Source organism: Paramormyrops kingsleyae, chromosome 5 (genome assembly GCF_048594095.1).
Source record: "Paramormyrops kingsleyae isolate MSU_618 chromosome 5, PKINGS_0.4, whole genome shotgun sequence".
Classification (NCBI taxonomy): domain Eukaryota; kingdom Metazoa; phylum Chordata; class Actinopteri; order Osteoglossiformes; family Mormyridae; genus Paramormyrops; species Paramormyrops kingsleyae.
Window position 1 is genome coordinate 15,968,188 of NC_132801.1, and position 19,449 is coordinate 15,987,636.

At 49.3% G+C, this 19,449-nt stretch overlaps 1 protein-coding gene across 9 annotated transcripts in view; it reads right to left on the reverse strand.

Moving 5' to 3' along the window:
• LOC111832907 (endonuclease V) overlaps positions 1-19,449 on the reverse strand; it is a 42,258-nt gene that overhangs the window by 21,426 nt on the left and 1,383 nt on the right. For 7 of the 9 annotated variants that reach the window (XR_002835619.2, XR_002835618.2, XM_072712246.1 and 4 more), the window contains exons 2-8: positions 15,512-15,683; positions 14,496-14,630; positions 14,064-14,103; positions 13,496-13,608; positions 8,947-9,015; positions 8,676-8,804; positions 2,717-2,788 (exon numbers count right to left, since the gene is read on the reverse strand). Coding sequence is in view for 7 of the 9 variants with exons in the window: in XM_072712246.1 (XP_072568347.1) it covers positions 2,732-2,788; positions 8,676-8,804; positions 8,947-9,015; positions 13,496-13,608; positions 14,064-14,103; positions 14,496-14,630; positions 15,512-15,683 (715 nt within the window). In the remaining 2 variants the exon portion in view is untranslated. Of the gene's footprint in view, positions 1-519; positions 2,440-2,716; positions 2,789-3,486; positions 3,575-8,675; positions 8,805-8,946; positions 9,016-13,495; positions 13,609-14,063; positions 14,104-14,495; positions 14,631-15,511; positions 15,684-19,449 lie in introns of those variants that run through there. The other 2 variants (XM_023790679.2, XM_023790680.2) reach the window with 2 other exon arrangements.

Consider the following 19,449-nt stretch of genomic DNA (forward strand, 5'->3'; position numbering starts at 1 on the left):
TTGAATTATCAACCTCTGAATTTAGGGTAAGAGGCACGTTTTAAGCTCAACAAAGCTGCCCTCATTAGAGCAAAGGAAAGTGTCCTGCAGAATATTTAGTGTACCGTGATGCGTGGTGACCGGATAAAAGAGAAACTAAACCGTGTGTAACAGTAAAATTTGATGAGGAGAACAAGGGAGGAGGTGGAGAGGAAAGCCAGATAAGCCTGTGGGCCCGAAATCTGGGGAAAGTGAACAGCAAAGGGCTGCTACTGAATTATTCAGCATGGCAGAGAGCAGGCCCCCCCGACTCGCATTACCCCCAACAAATCCTCAACGGGGACAACCTGGCCTTCTGAAACGGTGGTAACCGTGGGGACGGAGTTTTGGAGCACTCTGCGAGGCAAGTCTCCTTAACGAGGGCAGCTTAACACAGCTACTCGCTCTGCCGGTGGCTATGTGCAGACAGGGTGCCCAGGCAGAAAGGCCTTTCCCTCCTCAAATGAGATTCCCCCCCCCCCCCCGCTTTTAACACAAACAGCTGACGACGACCTCCCAGACGACTGTGCTCCCAGCTATGTTTGCACTTTGTCGAAACTTACTAAAACGAAAAAGATGTAAAAGCCAGCAACTGTGAACCAAACATATGGTAAAAATTATCAGTTTTAGTTGCATTAAAGGTTAAAAAATAATCTTATGTCAGCAGGAAAGGACCTTCTTCAGCCTGGGCACACACAGAATGGGCAGGGACACCACGCCGAGAGACACACAGATCCAAAGCTAAGGAAGGCAGGGAGACGCCAGGGCGCGTAGGGGACAGGGGAGAGAGAGCCAAACATCAGCATTAATGCAGAGGTCTCCCGCATCCAGGACACGCAGATAATGACCCGCAAACTCCCTGCTGAACCAATCAGCGGCCGCCGCTGGGAGGCCCTGCTAAACACGTCTCCTGACATTTTCATGACATTTGCTTGTTTGGGAACAGGCACTAAAATATGTACGTGGGTATGGCCTTAATTAGAAACCCCTTCGCCGACCCCCCTCACTCTCATTACGAAGCTAATGGTCCCGGTAACCCCCCGCTCTCCCCAGGCCTCCCCGGGGCCGTGAGGGGAAGGAAGGCCTGGCTGGAAGCAGACGCAGGCCTTTCACCTGCCGCTGCGTTGCCAATTCCGGGAGGAGTCCATCACGGGGTCAGGCGAGCGTGGCCAGCGAGTTTATTAATGGTATGCTGGTGTCCCTGGGGTGCTAAGGGAAGACGACGGTGATTCCGGAATTCTTAACACTGTCGGGAGGGGGGGGGGAGGCTGGTAGCGTCAGTCACGTTCTTCCATCTTTCATCATTCCGGCATCCTCCAGCTCTCTTCCCATCTCCCCCCCACCGCCTTATCTTTCATCATCCCTCTCCATCCTGCTCTGCACCTCCTTATCCCGGCACTGCCGGTCCAAACCCAAAGCAGCTCCCACAAGCCTTCAACTGGCTGAATCTGGCTCCAACCCTTCGTTTCCCCCTCTCCCCCCCCCCAGAAATTAATTATTTCTCTGCCAGTTTTGCGGGACTGATCTGATGCTGTATCTTAGCATAACAACGGCAGTGTAAAGAAGGTCTACGGGTTTAACCTTTTTCGTATCGCTAATAGGTGGAGCGCAGACGCGGCCCTCTTCTGGCTGATTGCTCTGTCAAAGCCATCAGAGAACGAAACGTGTACCAGCCAGGGGACCCGTGGCATCATGAAGGCCCAAAAGGGCAACCGCGCATCGGCCTGTCTCCTGACGCCGTGGGCAATTTCCCACATAGAGCAGCGCCCCCCGGTTGGCCCCCCGCGCTCCGTGAGCTTCGCCACGTAGCAAAGCCGGCGATGCGGCGAGCGGATGCCGGCTTGCTGTCCACGACGTGACGGCAACCGTGTGGGAGGGCCGGGGAAAGCGGCGAGCCCGGCGGGAGGGAGGCGGCCGAAGTGTGCAGAGAGAGAACAGCTTGCTAAATTAATTTCTGTCAAAGAAAATCCTTTAGATGAGGACAACACAGCCACCTCTTCAAAAAGTTTGTGTTTCTTTTCTTTTGTTGCAGGAATGACAGAAAATTTGAAGGAGTGAGAGGGATGAAGAGAAATGATGTTTCTGTGGAGGAGAACGAGGCCGGGAGAGGTGCGGAAAATATTCATTTCAAAGGATCCCTTTGCAAGCCAGTGCCCATCGGGGGAGGGATTCTGTACTGTTCATGACGACGAACGGCCTTTGATGGCGGGATGGGAGGTGGGACGGGTGGCCCTTCTTATAGACACATCCTTTTCAGGATGAGAGGCAGATCAAAGGCGAGGCATGACCTCTCGCAAGGCTGCATCAGCAAGCCCCGCCCCTCAGCTCAGAACCTCGGGTTAGACGTGCACCACCCCCAAGAGCCGGAGCACAGGCACAATGTGGCCAGACGGAGGCAGCCGTGACGCCAGTCATTGTCACCTAGGACACAGATTGGTTGTGACAGTAGCTTACGTACATTACCAGTCTGTCCCCTGCCATACCTCTCCATCACCTGCGGCCATGCTGTTCATCTTCAAGCCAACCCACATGCATATCCCCCCACTCGTGTACTTTCTGGGGCTGACCTCCCCGCCCTAATCCCACCCACTCCTAATCTAAACCCCGCCCACTTCCAAATGGAAACCCCGCCCACTTCCAAATGGAAACCCCGCCCACTTCCAATTTAAACCCTGCCCACTTTCTTACTCCCACTTACCGGCTTCGTCTGCCTTCAGGTGCCCTGAGATGGGAAGTGTGTGCGCAGGTACTCCCTGGAGCGCATGTCAGCCTGCGAGTGGGAGCACATGCCAGCACGTTAGTCCCACTGCACACGCAGCCTGCTCAGCAAACAGGCCTGTCAAGGAATTGCTCCAGCTGCAATATTAGATGTCAACATTGACAGAAATGTACAAAAAAAATACATATATAAAGGTCAGCACATAAAAGAAACACGTGATTCTGGCGTCCCATAAACATGGAAGCCAGCTGACAAAAAATGAACTGGTCCCATTCATCTTCCAGGCACATATCTAGGTCATGGGGGGCCAGGGGCCTGTCTTAGATAGCACAGGGCACAAGGCTGGGGTACACCCTGGATGGGATGCCAGTCAATAGCTTAAATGCGAGGACTTATTTCCAGACGTTCTCATTTTTAAAGTCAGGAGAAGGTCAGCTGCTTTGAGCCTGGGAGCGTAGCCCCAGCCTGGCCGGAAGCCCCTTCTGATGCCAGGAGGCAGCTCTGAGACTTTTCATTGGCGTTGGTCAGGTTTGCTTATGTTGGGATTAATTTGTTCCCTGATTTATTTTATAGCACAAGACACAAATGAGTTCCCTTCACACGGCACCGTAATTATAGTCTGCCGAGAAGTTTAACCACAACAACAACAGCAGAAAAAGTCTTTTGCTGTTTATGGGAAAAGTTAGCATGAAAGTTAGGAAAAAAAACATCGGAAGACAGAGGGCCGTTTTCAAACTCACTGGCTCTGCGTTTGCCATCAAACTCAGCACTTATTTCCACTGCGCTCCTACTCTTCAGCCTCCTCCCCCGTTACAGGAGCGAAGCGAGCCGGACCGTCTGAGTAGGAGGGGAAAGCAGAAGAAGATGAGGAAGGAGAGAAAGAGAGAGAGAGACGCAGTACAGGAGTGCTGGGGGGCCTGGTAGGTTGCACTCTTGCCCCAAACTACCACCCCACAGAGCTGCATGTGACCCTAGCCCTACTTCGGAAGGGGCACAAGCATACACAGCCTGCTATGCAGTCCCCAGTCTCAAAGTCTAGTGCAATTTCCATCAGGCTGCCAGGGAGGATTATGGGAGTTCTGGACTGGTGCCCCGGCCTTACGACAAGATGCTCTGTTCTCCCACAGAAACCCTTCACACGTCCATCGGCTCCATTCTTTACCTTTTTCTCTCGCCTTGTTTCTGCTGCTCTGCAGACAGGTGATAAAACCTGCTTCTGCAGCGGTGGCTCTTAACGATTCGGGGTGCTGGAATACTGCGGCTAAACTGATGATTGATTCTGCGGCTTTGCCCAAACAAGCACCTTGGTCACAAGTGCCTGGAAGAAGACGAGCTCAGCGAATGATGCACACGAAGGACTTTAATGGTGCGGTTACAAAAGGTCCCGTAACAACTGGAACCCAACAGTACTGTGGTATTAAATAAGACCCACCACCTGCCAACTCAATTTAGAGCGTTTGGCCTCTGCTGCAAAGCAAATGTTGTGAAGAACACAGCACATTACCATTGTACACATAGTTGTGGTGACCAACCCTTAACCAGAAAGCAATCAGCAAATGGTGGTCAAATTACAGCATGAATAACAAATCTGTGGGCAATGCTGTTCTCATGCTTGCCTGGTACATCATAGTAGTGACTGGAATCTGTCACACTTGATTACCAGCCCTGAGAAGGAACGTAGATCCTGTGGACCAGGTGGCCTTTAGGTCTCAACAGGCCACTGGCATGAATTCCCTTAAGCTCCTTTGAGATGTCAAGGCTGACGACTGGATGAGTACTGTGTCTTTAGCTAGAACAATTATGACCAAGACGAGCGTCTGCCAGCAGCTGGCTTTTGGCAAAGTCATGCCGCGAGGGGACAGAGAGGGGGCTCAAGTGAGAGACCTTCTGAATGGAAAGGAGCAGGAGAATCCCATTTCCCATGCAGATTAATTGAGAGGCGAGGTCTCTCCAACGGCTCTTTGAAATAACTCAAAGCGAAATTCACATTCCGCCCGCGTAATGAGGATTTCCGCCTTTCCCATGAAACGCTCATTGTTCTCAGCAGACGACTGGAAATTAACTTTTTAATCATTGTTATGATTTATACTGTCTGCGGTCATCATCCGGTAGAGTCGGGAGAATTCAAGAGCCTTCAGATTGTTCAGCCCCTGTCTTTTCCCCCCTCCCCACCACGGGGGCTGATGAGACCTTTGTGAAGACCCCAAGTGTCCGAGAGAAGGGCTCACTGACGTGGAAGCACATCATCACACCTCAGGCTTACATCTCGTTATCACGCGCTATCGCCCAGAATCGACTGCAGCAAAGCCCACATTGGCTGATTTATGCGTTATGAGCGAATAACATACAGGTATGGGCTCGTTATCTATATAAGCCGGTGGATTAACAGAGGCTGACACACGGCCACAATGCACACAGGAAGTCCACACGTAGGAGTTACTCTGACATAGCAGAGCCTCTGTCTGAGCCCAGATCATGAGACGTAGTAGAGTGTTCATGGGGAAAGCACGACCTGAGGGCAAACAAAGCAACCGTGGCGTCCATGTATCCACTCATGTCACTTCCTACCGTCCACATGAGGACCGTCTCACAGTCGGCCACTGAAGCATCGATCTTCCTTCCAGAGTTTGTGAGTGTGATCACGACAAGAGGGGCAGGAGCCGGAAACGGGGGCGAGGCGGCGAAACGCGCCACAGGGGAAAAAAACATCCGCGTCCAGGAACAGCTTCCCAGAAATGCCTGAGTAGTCTTCAAGAAATTAGTTACTTATTGATAAGGATGCAAATGACGTTAATGGATTTCTGCGGATGAGACTTAACAAAATAAACTGAAAAGCTTTCATGCCTGTTGCTGGATAAAAGCCTGCACTGTGTATCAGCGGCTGCCTTACCGATAGTCTGCTATCAGAAATAAACCATGGAAAACAAAAAAATGCAACACTAGCTGGTCTTAGTAGCAGTGTGTCGGATACCCATCATGTGCTTTGCTAATTCAAATGCTGTGCAAGTAACTACTACAGCTTAATTGTGGATTTTCCACCACTCACATTACTTGGTGGGGTGTGGGGGTTCTCCAAAATATCACACTTCAGTTCCAGGCAGACCTTCCAGGCCTGTTCTGCATATTAGCTGATGATAGCGGCAGGGCCAGGTCTGATGTATCCAAGCCCAGGATTGTAAGCCGATCTCGGTCAGGACCGAAGACTTCAGCACCACTCTTACGGACTTCAACCACAATAATTACGGTATATCCAGAATACCAAAACGTGCTTACAGTTCTAACTCGGCCTATTTATACAGCTGGATGTGATACTGATATAGCGATTTGGGTTAACTGTCTCTCAAGGGTACCGACGCATCTTCAGCTCCCAGAATCTGAAGCTGCTGACTGCAGTTTCAGCTCAGCTGGTGTACGGCTGACCGCCCTACATTAATGACACTGTTTCGGAAGCCACTGAACCTGAAGGAAAGCGGCGGATCCCGGGGCGGGTGAAGGGATGACAGGCGCACTGGGCTGGGAGCGGGGGCCCTCTGTACCCGGGGGGCAGCCGTCAAGCACCATCTAAAAGCAGGGTTTCCGTGACCTTCTAGTGTCTTCCCAACGTGATTCTTCTGTACCATTTCCTGAACCCTCCCAAGATTAAATTCCTGCTCCAAGTCGCCTCAGGCTCTTCTGGGACGTCACTGCAGCACTAGCGGAGTGAAGGCCATCTACATTTCCCATGTACACCCGTGATTTCCAGATATCACATGGTACGGGACTCCTGCTGTAGTAGTAAGCCAAACTCTTAAATGACTTATTTGATTAAATTTGAATTAACGGCCATGTGTTCAACGCGGTCATAGACCAACGACGGAAACTCTGCTTGTCAGGAGGCAAGAGGTGCTGCTCCGGTCCCCTTTTTCCTGACTGGACGAACAGCTACAGACCGCGCCTCTCAAAGCTGGCACTCAAGCGCGAGTTTTCATCCAGCAATCAACATCCCTGACCTTGCCGACTCAAAAGTGTAATAATTCAACCAAAGTAACTTCTGGGAAGGTTTTTTTTTTTTAAATCTTGTCAACAAAGTTTAGAGCATGCTCCAGATGGCAAAGCTAGAACACGTGACCATAACATATGTGCTCACGATGCGGCCCAAGAGCTGTGTGAGAGTATGAGAAACATGCTGTCAGACAAGAGATGATAGACGGGATCAGCCATGGACCATTATCCTCTCCACGGGAATCCAATCCTGCTCCCATCCAACAGTTTAGCTGAGGCTAAGCCGCAGGAGACAGACCGGGGGCCCTGTCAGTGAGGCTTCCTGATTTTTCAGGGCCAGCTACCTCTTGCGAACAAGACGCCCATCCTGGATTTTCAGACAAAGTCACGGATAACGAGAAGCTCCTAATACCAACCCATAGAAATCCACTCTCCTCAAGGTAGACAGCCCGACGGGTCTGTGCAAAATGTCCGGCGTTAAGAGGGGTGATGAGAGGTCATGTCGCCTCTCGTGTCATGTCATCGTCAGGTTAAGGATCTCGCTCAGACTCTCGCCATTGTCCTTGTGCTGCTCGGCGGAGGCTCAGCCCTCCGGAGTTTGACAGCTGCTGGCACATCTTCACCCTGACCCCTCACGTCGTTATAAATCTGTTTCTATTTCTATGGCCACCACAGCTCCGGCCGGACCTCTGCGGCAGGACATTATGTGTTTGATCAGCAACAGAAACTCCAGAGTCCGGTCAGTGCCTGGAACTACAGGGTCTGATCAGTTACAGGAGATCAACTGCAGAAATGACAAGGTCTGCTCTCTACAGAGCTCTTCAGCAAGGCTGCAGGGATTTGATCAGAAGCAGCTTTTAATGAGCAGGAATTACCGTCTGTCCGAGCAGCACGTCTAACAGGAGAGCTGCATTCCCACTACACGAGCAAATGATGGCTGCGGACTCTTTCGGTGATGTAATCTTTCTACCCGTGTGAGAAACACGTGCTGTTCCTCCCTCCCTCTCTCACTCTCTCTCTCTCTCTCCCCCTTTCTGTTTTTAATGTGTGTGGTGAAATGAGGCAGAACAAACTGTACGCTGAGAGAAACCTCTCCCCAGCTGCACTGTTTGAGGTCGCCACACCGGCTCAGGACCAGCAGAAACCAAACACGCCGACTGGCGGACGGCCTGCTGTCCCTGGACCTTGCATCCTCCCCCCCCCCCACACCCCACCCCCACCAGGGCAACATTTAGGACACTTCCTGGCCATCGGCACATGCAGAGTGCTTCTAGAAGTCCAGCACAGCATGGAAGGTATGACTCCTTGTGCCCCCTTGACAGACCACAGCTAAAGCAGTGCCGGCTGTGGAAGCTGCCATCTGTGGGCGTGTTCTCAAGCAGCCGGAATTCCTGCCAAAGGGTCGACCTTGAGGGCCGTCTGGAAAGCAAAGCATCGCTGATACCCTCAGAGTCAACAGCGTGGTGCCTCCACATAAAATCTTATTGCTTGCCCTCTGGACACTGCAGACATATGCCCTCTGTGTCAGTTATATATAAACACACACCACTGGGGAATCATGGGAAAAGGCACAATGTTAATGACAGCTGAGACAAAATACAGCTTGTGCCACAGCTGCAGTTCCTCTGGACCTGGGATGAGTGCGGTGCAGAGTCAGGATGAGGCATGAGAACAAGAGTCTCATGGTGCTTCTCTTCTGCAGTGGAACAGCACAGCCTAGTGGTAGGAATGTGATAAGACACACTCCACTCATCTTCAGAGTACTCTAGGGGACACCCTGAGTTAAGAAGTAATTGGCCACGTCAGACATAGCTGGGGCAGACCTACATTTCCTCAGCTCGCCTCTTTGGACATCTACAGCAGAACAAATTAAGCTACCATTTGGAAGCTTGAAAAAGTAAGCTTCATTTTTCAGATTACGACAATGGCCAAGATTCGCAGTCGCAGAAGCCCTTACCTGCCTGATGGGCTCCGGCACTCTGTACCGGCTGCAGGCGCTGGTGAGCCGCACGGCTGTGTCGAGGCTGATTCGGTGGCCCACGGAGACGTACACGGGTTTAGTGCTCTTATCTGAGCTGCGCAGGGCCTGCGGAAAGAAGAGGTGAGGAAGCCAGAGCCCACTCAGAGTAGCACAAGGAACATGGTGGGGACCAACGCTCAGACCCCGGGTAGGAGGACTGCCGCTGTGCTCTGCGGCGTATGGCATGCGCCTCCCCGCGCCTCCTCACCTTGCCCAGCACTCTCCCTGAGGCGGCCGTCAGTGGGAAGGTGTCCCCGGCCTTCTGAAGGGTACTGATCTGTAAACAGAGAGGCAGAGGTGAGTCACTTCCTCATCCGCTGTGACTCCTACGGAGAGACGGTGGCGAATCACTCCCTCATCTGCTGTGACTCCTACTCTGGTGATCCCATCCATTCATTAAAGGCCCCTACCTCTGGTCACGTGACCCCATTCCAAATCCCAAAACCCACCCCCAGGCTGCCAAAAACATGCCTTTATGTGTGAAATAGTTCATCCTTGAGTGCATCTCGAATCAATTACAACAAATGTATTAAGACAAACTGGGCCTTTACAAAATGAAATCCCGGAGAGCTGGCAAAGCACACAACGCAATTTCTGAAAGTCATTTGAAGTAATAGGCTCCACTCAACATCAATCAGTAGGTGCAGCCTTTGAGACTTTAATGCAGTAATTAACACCACAGCAACGACGCGACAATCTGCAGATTACTTTCATATAAAAAATTGCTCTTTGCGCATGTTTGGTATAGCCTACCCCCAAAATAATTCATCCACTGCACTCCTGACACGCTCAAAGCTAACGGCGCTTTGAAAAACAACCAACATTAGCGTCGTACGCTTAGCAAATTACATCACTATGGGAAACAAGAGGTGATGGATATGTTGGGAAGGTATTGGCAGAGCGACAACATCCTTGTGACAGATCTGACTCGGCCGACGATGTGTTGGTTTAAGAATGGGGACAGACGGAGACCCCGCAGGATTCTGGCCCCCCAGCGCTGTGGAGGGGGGCTTCTGGTGAAAACCTGATGAGTGGAGCGGCCCGGAGCTATGGGTGAAACAAGCAGTCATCAATAACAAGCTTTTCTGTCTGGTTTCCAGACAGTAATTACTGAAGGGAGGATGGACAGGGACTACCCACTTATTTACACAGTTAAACGCCGCTAAGCAGGTGTGCTGAGCTGCCGGAAAGCCCCCCGGCCCCAAACGGACGCCGGCACCCACCGCACGCTGTAAATCACCGAGCGGCGGCCTGCTGCCAAGGAGGCCTGACGCCACGCGTACTGTGAATCAGGTACCTGCGCTTTGGCCGGACGCCTCCCACCCACCGCCGCGCACACGCACAGAAACATATGAGGCCGTTTGCAGCAGGTCTGTTTACATACAGCACACATACAGCCTGCTAATCGACAGCATCTTCTGCTTCAGGGATCGGCTTCCTCCCAGACTTTCCTCAAGCCTGCAAAGGACTCCCCCCTCTCCCAGACCCCCCCCCCCCCCCCCCCCGGAAATACTACACTGGGATGCTCCTGGGGGGAAATGGCGAGAGAGCATTTATTCTACTGGCATATTACACAATAAAACGCAAAATTAATTTCAGTATCCCAAGTACGTGTATACAAATAAAGAGGTTTATCTAGACATTAGTGCAAATACAAGAGCACATGTTATATATGTCATATAAAGTCATTTTTACAGCTTCCAGAACCTTAAAACCAATACGCTTCCCAGCCTACGCAGAGACTCTTTGTCCTTTAACAAGTTTTCAGAAAGAGGAAGAGATCCTAACCTATTCTGGGTACCGGCAGGGCCACACGGATCACGGCGGTCTTGTTCGCCCGCTGATAGCAGCAGAGCAGGTTTATGAGGTCACAGTCGATACCGGCACTGGAGTTTCGCTTTTATCTGGCCAGCAGTCACCTAAAGCCATATCTCGCCCAATTTACCAGCAATCACACAGACACAGAGCACAGCAGGCTACACCACTGGTGAGTCTCTGTCAGCTTCATGCCATTAAAATACCTAATTTCGGGTCTCCCTGGTGAAGATACCTGGGGGGTGGGGGGCCAAGGTGACCTCGTTTGCAGCGACGTCCGCACTTGGCTCTCCTCGCGAGCCGCTGGGATACCCTGGAGCCCTTCTCCACAGCGGCACCTCTGCAGTCGGGAAACCTGAGACCCTCGTAACTCAATGAAGGCCGGAGTGTCCGGCCCCGGAGAGGGAACAGCTCGGTTCCTGCGATGGACACTCTGCGGCTGACGAGCACAGGACTGCTCGCAGCCACAATTAGCTACAATTAACCAACCCGGCATCTATTTACGCCTCTCGTGATGGACGATGCGGGAAGACGCCTCTCCGTTGAGACGAGTTCAGCCAGAGTCTTCATTTAAATGGTCATGAGGCTGCTGGCAGCTGTGAGGGCTTGGGGGGGGGGGGGGGGGGTGCAGTGATGCTCAGTCTGACTCAGGCACATGCACACATGCATCACAGACGCAGCGAGCGCTGATCGCTGCGTAATTAGGCTCTTTCTATGTAATCATTAAGGACAAAGGATCTCCCAGGTTTCCACTGGCTCTGTGCCTACTCTGAGGTCTCCCAGCCCCCTGCGAAATTTGGGCACCGAACGACCTCTGCGAAACAGAAATCAGGCAGAAATGCGACCAGCTGACGCATCAGATAGACTATACTCATGCTCAGACTCCATGGACCTTCAAAGGTATTTTAGGTACACAGCTAAAGAATCACAAAACACCTACACAACATCCACCTCAAAGGCTCCATTAATCACAAGCCACTTCCAGATTTTTTTTTTAATCCAGCCCAGGTCAGATTTATATTACAGTATTCAGGAACTAAATGATTAGTGAGTTCATTTGACGCAGTGGGATAACTTGACAGTGAAGCAGTTTTCTGCACGGTCAGGGCTCAACTGCAGGGAGGCATTTCACTTATATTTCACATTTATTTAACAGGGCTTTTGGAATTTCGGCATTTTTGCAACTTGTGTGTAAAAGTGATGCCTCCAGAGATAATCAATCTGTATTCTTATTTAGGCACAACAATAAGTTAGATCTGTATGCTTCAGAGAGATCGCTCAAGCAGAGCTGAGTCAGACAGGGAAAGAGTGAAGGAAACTGTGTGCTTCACCCTATCTGGAACAATGAAGCAGGACCAAGCTGGTGTATGTGAAGGAGCCAGGGAACGTTACAATACAAGTGTAGAGTTTCAATTCATCATACAAGACCACGTTACCTCTGTTCTGCACAGATGAAACGACAACACGAAAGATAAAACGACGACCAGGGGCTCATTCAGCTCAGTTAATCCATTTAGTGACGTTTAGTGACATTTATGTGTTTTAATAGTTTGCCAGTGGCCCATGCAAGCCATTTCGGAGTAAGACGAGCTCCATTAAGTTAGGAAGAGACACCCGGGGGGGTGACGGAAGCAGTGAGGCGGTGACAGGTACTCCGGGCTGGACGCTCACATCCTCACTGCGCACAAACTGCTAAATCGGCCCCAGTCGGCCAGAGTCATCTCCCCCCGCGCTGCGTCTCCCGTTTTCCTGCGTCTCTCCCACGCCGGTCACCACCTGCTTTGTTTGCCAAGATCAACACGCAGATACAAAGCACACACACGGCTGTGTCCTTCGGTGGACGAGTGACAGCCATCCAGCCGGCCCAGAGCTAAGCAGTAAGGGCCACAGCAAGTTCAGGGCTCATTCATCACTCGGCTAACCATCAGCTAGCTAATATGTGCATGGATACTGCATGATGAAAAAGTGGGAATTTCATCAAATGTCACTGCAGTGAAGTCACAACACGACGGGCTTCTGAGATGTAATGCTTTTCCAGAAACACGCCTCACTGTTTACTACAGGGCAGGAAAATATGAGAATATCGTGACTGAGCGGAATAGCTTTGATTACAACACCTGAATATGTAATCGTAATGCATGAGGTGATTGATTAAATTACATTCCATGCAAATACAGTTCTTTCTCATTGCTCTGTGCACACATCTCCTACCTGCACAGGCCACTTAATTTCCCACGTTATAAAAACAGCGGAGAAGATTTATGGGCCGGAACGCCTGTATATAATCCACAGCAAGCCCGTACCGGGACGGATTTACAGCGCACACGTCTCCTCGTTAAGGGTTCACACCTCCCGGTAATTAAGTGGGGAGAGGCAGAGAAGCTGTACTGTGTGGAAAAGGGGTGATTTACGTGTGTTGAGGGCTGTCAGGAAGCTGCCAGCAGTGTGTGTTGCAGGGTACATAACAAACATTCGCCCCGGCTACAAATAAACGAGTGAGATTTAACAGTATAAAGAGAGAGAGGATGACACACTGTGGTCGGTCAACGGCCCGGCTAAGAGGTGGTGCATCATTAGCGTCAGCGTGCGCTGAATCAGGCCGCTGGAGTACAGCTAAGCTCCAGGGGGCGCTCCTCTTCTCTCTGCCCCACTCTTTATTACTCAGTTGAAGTAATAATTTGGATAGTAACTCACCTCAGCTGGTGATTCAGGTGCAAATCGGTCACTAATTAAAATGTTTTCTGAAACCCATAGATTGAGGCTCTTGAGGGGTTTGAGATTCCCCGCCCCTGATCCGAGTCGATAGTTTCATTAGCAGAACGGCCTCCCTGGTCCGACCCGGATCAATGACTAAATGGAGGCTTATTTCATGTTCTTTGTGAAATCCAGCCCGCCTTCCCGTAACGGTTGCCGCGCCGCTGGTCAGCCGTGGCGGCTCTCACCTGGGACAGGTGCTCTCCACTCCTCACCACCCCCTGGACGTGCAGCAGGTTCTTGGCCACGCCCACGCAGGGCAGGTCGGCCAGCACCCCGAGGTGGCAGGCCAATCCGAATTCTGCAAGGGAGACCGCATCATCGCTCGGAGGGCCGCCACACCCGTGACGGGAAACGCCCACCACATGCAAATCACTAACAATCAACCGTTACAATCAAGTTCACGTGGCATTTTCATTTTTTAACAGCTATACAAAGTGCACAGACGCTTTCTGATCATGTGACAGTGAGAGTCCTTCAGGGCTCATTTCCGGAATGCCGATCGATGCGAAACTGCGCGGGCGGCCCGCCTTTCCTGCTCTTTATTAATACCGCTGCCGTGTTCTCCGATACGACAACGACCTGAGAAAATACCCTCCTCCCACTGGGAGACACTGACAGCAGAACAAATAAAAGAGAGTGAAATAAACAGTCAGGACCAGGAGAGCATGAAGTGAGACAGAATGATAAAGCTGGCATTGCACAGCAGACACTAGAGACCCCCCCCCGTTCCTCCAGGCTGCTGTACACACTCACCTCTGTAATGAAACAATCCATTTCCGTCCACAAAAACGACCTTTGGAAACAAAGAAAACATTGATGGTGTTTAGCAGATCGACTCAGCAGAGAAGCCTCCTGCATCAGCACAGCTTATTAACTCATTTCATATCGTTTAATAATGAACACTCTCATAAGTGGTAGATGAGGCATAGAAGACACATGCTGCAACAGCGCCCTCTTGCTGTTATAAGGCGGCACTGCAAGCTTAACTAATACAGTTGTACATTTATATGGTCAGTAGTCACATACAAGCAAGGATAGCTTGTGGTCAGAGAACAGGGTCAGCCAGCATCCAGTATCCCTGGATCCGAGCTGCACAGCACCCCGGAAATGTCCGCCCGTGGCTCGGTTACTTGGGCCGCAGCCTCTGTCCACCCCCGGGCTACCCAGTGATAACGGCCGGGGCACCTGGGGCATCAGACTCGGCTTGTCCCTCTCCAGGCGCCGTAAGGCTTCCAGCAGGTGCGGCGTCTCGCGGAAGGCCAGGAAGCCGGCGATGTAAGGAGTGCTGAGGGTTACCATCTGACTGTCGGCGTACAGCACCTGGCAGACAGGCGGCAAAAATAAAACACCGCAAGCAGCCGATGCGGAATGGCAACGTTATGTCAAGTACGTACCAAGATGTCACAGGGAAAGAAACACAGGTGGAGAAGTAGGGCTCTCTCTCAATCTGAGATTTCATCACAATAGTGGCAGGAAGCTTCCTTATTCCGTCTAGGGGGAAGCATCAATGAAGTGCCAGGAGTACGGTTTGTTTGAAAGAGTGAGCGCAAAGAGAGTCTGATATTTCTACAAACATCACAGAGTGTCTGACAGTTAAGCGGAGTTACACACAGTTTCCTTCAGAGTAACAGCGACTGGGAGTGCGATAAACTTGCACCGCGACGCCCTTATTCTCACGTATTAATTTTATGACCTTACTTGCCAAAAAACTGTGGAAAAACAATATAAAACTCTTTACAGCATCGACTACATCTTAATCCATTATATAATGCTACGTAATAACAGCCAATTTTTACTCTGCTAAAATGTGAAGTCCTGTCTTTTCTTGTCCCTTTGCAGCTATCAAAAGCGAGTTCCTCTGATGGTCAGTATCTCAGAGATCGGTGTATTCTGCCCTCAGAGACACGGCGCTGTACTCTGATCTATGGCAACCCAGTTTACCCCAAAGATACACAGTTTCCACAGAGTAGGAAACTGTAGAATGGAGAGATGAGTAACACAATAATCCAATGTTTCTCGATCCGCTCCTCGGGGAACCACAGGCAGTCCACGTTTTTGCTCCCTCTCTGTAAAAACATGGGACTGTCTGTGGGTCCCCAAGGACGGGATTGGGAGAAAGGCAATCCCACTAGAAGGCTTGCATTTCATACTTTCATTTACACTATAAGGCTCTCAGGAATGCTTGCGACTGTACGACCGACCTCCAGCTGCGGGTAGCTCAGCACCGTCAGCTGGGCGCAGGCCTTGACGTCGTCTCCCTTGATGAAGGACAGATCCACGCCGCCGACTCTCTGCAGCCCCTTGAAGCCGCTCGCCCGCTGCCACTCCTCTGTGTCGCGCTCCAGCACCTGCTGCTTCAGATTCTCCTGCTCACTAAAGCAAAGAGTGCAGGTGTTACTGCCCTTGAACAGCACACTCCCCTCTAAGATAACCAAAGGCTGCTTTAATGGACAGGGAAGCGCATTCGCCAGACTTACAGTTTACAGACTTCCTCAATCCTTTAACAGTCCATAAAAAGTGCTTTAAAATGCTTCTTGGTTACCATGGTCACAAACAATAACCCATGACCCTATAATATAAATAAACACGCCTATAATATAAAAACTTTCACAGTATATCAATGTAATTCGGCAGCGGTCATTTGACCTTAGTTTAATAATGATGATTTCACAGTTTTTAATAGCGAATCAGCGCATGGGTATCAAATCACGCCGGTATTTTTGGCTCATTCTGGGGGAATGAAAAACAAGATCAGGGCAACAAACTTCAAAGTGTGAAACTCAAACGCCCTCCTGTAGGTCGCGAAGAGCCCAGAGAGCAGTGCAGGCTGCCAGGGGACCAATTTCATCTTCGTAGCACTGTTCCGGTGGGGGTACCCCCCGTTCCTGGGAACTTCCTGATAAGCGGCACTATGTTTAGAGCAGACAGACTGGATGATCGCCGCAGAGCAGACGGTGAAAGGATGAAGCGCACAGCAAGAGAGAAGGCACCAGAGCCAGTGCAAAGCCACACTCTGCCGGCCCTCACTGCATCTTCCCCAGTGGGCATCTGCCTCCGGTATAACACTGGGAAAGGGGACCATGACGGGAAATCAGATAAACCTTAGCGGGGTGCTCTCCCCAGATTAAAAAACTGCTGCTCTGTTAGCATTTAGCAGGCCGCTGCTCTCCCGCAGCTACAGGGAGAAAGGTCTCCCAGCATCCTCTCTGCTTTCCAGGCTATTAACAAGAAGCCTCAGGAGGCCACAGTGCTTCCCCACCACAGCACTGAGGCTCAGCGGACACCGGAGGCAATAGATCACTCCGGAAGCCTCTCCCAAACGCCCCGGCCCTTAGATGCATTATAAATAAGCTGAAACAATTAAATGGACTCTTCTGACGGGCAGAGACTCTGTAGAGGATGTCACAAGAACGCGATGGCAAGTAGAGACGTCTTCAAACGGCAGGGCGGTTCCTTGGTATCCAGCAGTGTAGTGATTAAAGAACTAGAAGGTTTACATCCCAAGCCGTTGCTGTTCTACTCTACTTGAATTCCATCCTTCCATCCATCCATCCATCCATCTTCCAACTGTTTATCCACTACGGTGTCATGGGAAGTGCACAGGACACCGTTTCTGTAGAACAATCTGGTGCATGTATGAGTAACATAGCAGGAAAATGCACTGTGGGTAGCCTAGGAGTTACACCCATGGATTGTAACATGAAGGCCTCAGGTAGCAAGTGGTGGCCCGCCGTTGTATTCTTAATAAGGGCATATAATCTGACTTGTTTCTTTTTCAAGGATTTAATTCCCACCTTGATAGGTTGAGTGAGGAAGCTAGGAGGCCTTTATTAGGCTTCAGAGACTAGGCAGCATGCTCTCTGCATGTGTGTTGTCACGACACATACACGACATTCCCGCCCCCGCCGTCAGCAGCTGGAAGCTGATTGGTCTTCACAGTTCTGATGTATGGTTGGACAGATTAACTACAAACGTGGGTAAAGGGGTAAGAGGGGAAAAAATACACCTTATACGATTTTATCGGGAGGTAACAGATTTGTTCCAGCAAGCAGGAATATGAATCCAGTATATGAAAATTAGTCTATATATTCGTATATGCTCACTGCTTTTTGACAGCTTAATACTGAAAATGTTCAGAAAGAGATCCTCAATAGTGAGGAATCTGAAATCACGACACTGGGAAGTCTTTTATCTGCTGGGGGGGAAAAATTAGCTACTGGATGAATATTTTAAAAGGAAAGGAGTGTGACTCGGCTTGATACCGCAGTGGGAGGGGGAGACTCTGGAAACAGGTTTATGGGGGGGGTCTTGTGGGCTTTTCATGCAATCTTGGCACATAATATATGTTCCGATAGCATGTTCATCCCCAAGTTTCTTACCGACATCAGATAAGGACAAAGACCTTCACTTTAATAATGACTGGACTCGTTTCACAATAACTGCTGTTTTACATCCCATTCACCTGAAGAAACATCCCATATCGGAAACTTTAACAGCATAAATGTTTGTCTCAACAGACAGGCTATTCTAACTTTCAAGTAAGTCTCAGGTAACACTCTTCTTGCCCTGATTTCAACTGTTTGACTGAAAAGTTATTCAGTCCAGTCTTGATCTACAGGGGCAGTGTGTGGCTCAGTGGGCTAAGCCTGTGTACCTCTAATCAGAAGGTTGCCAGTTCAAACCCAGCCTCAGCACATTTGCAAGTCCTTGAGCCAGGCCCTTAACCCCCAGCTCCCTGGGTGGTGCTATGGGTGGCTGCCCTTTGCAGACAACTTACTCTACAAAGAGTAATTTGCCCATGGGAATTAATGAAGTATCATTTGCTATCTTTAATTTCAAGCTTATTTCAAACATAACTGAAGTGCAATCATTTCTATTGCTGATCATCTGTCTACAATTTAGTCCAAGGTTCCCCAGTTCTGGTCCTGGATGGGCAGAACCCAACACAGTCAGTAGATTTCCCTGCTCATGAACTCCTATGAAACCTGGTCATTAGCTGATCAAGATGTGTCTGAGCAGGGAAATCTGCAAATTGTGTTGGATTCTGACCCACCAGTACTGGAACTGGGGAACCCTGATTTAGTCCCTCCTATTTAAACTCCCTCCTACCTAATTAATCTATACAGTATATTATTAAGTTATTCAGATAACCATCCATGAATTAAGTTGGTTAGTCTGGAACAGGTTAAAACATTGAAATTGTCTGAATAGTTCCTTCTCCATAGTTAATGCTACACAGAATCATTAACTCAGCAAAAATTAAATGGATTTTTTGGTAAACATTCGAGCTGAAGACTTACACTTCATAAATTCATCATTACTCACAAGTATTAGTATAGTTACTGTTTCCAACACAAACCAATATATCATAAAGCAGTTCAGCTTTCCCAATACTTAGGTAATTTGAAGTTATGATGTAATTAAGATTAGGAATTATACATTTTTCATGCCACACCACAGTTGATATAAGGCACATACTTTAATCTCGCTACTTCATATGACGATAAACATGCACTAAACTGCTCTTGAGATCTGTAGGGCGTCAGCAGAGTGTAAATAGGTCTTGGGTCATTCTACAGAAACGTCCACTTTTCTGTCCCTAGACTTTAAAGGATGGTTGCATTTTAAAAACACTTAATTATATTTTAAAATAAAACAATAAGTTATTTGAACAATTACACCTTTTTGAACCATCAATGTGTCAGTATTTCTTTTTAATCATTTTAGTAAATTTCCAAGTACCCCCAAAAATGCCCGCCCCCACTGTCATTCTGAGAAACTGAGGGCCCTATTCTGAAATCAAAAACATTTTTTTTTAGTAGTTAAGCTGCCATAATATATGCATAACTGTCACATATATCATATACATGACTTAAAAATACAAAATGTAAAATAAATATTATAAAATACATGATAAAAGTCTACGTCCCCTGTAGTCACGTCACTGGTGTTATTATGTGTGTTTTCAGGAACATTACATTAAACATGTCAAATCTGTCATGATAATGATTTTATATTTATTTTATTTTGCTGTACTCAAGAGTTCACATTGAAAGAATTTCATCATTACTTGTTTATAAATGTTTTTGATAATATTTTAAATTTTACAGCAAATACATGGTTGCGAAACTGAAGAAAC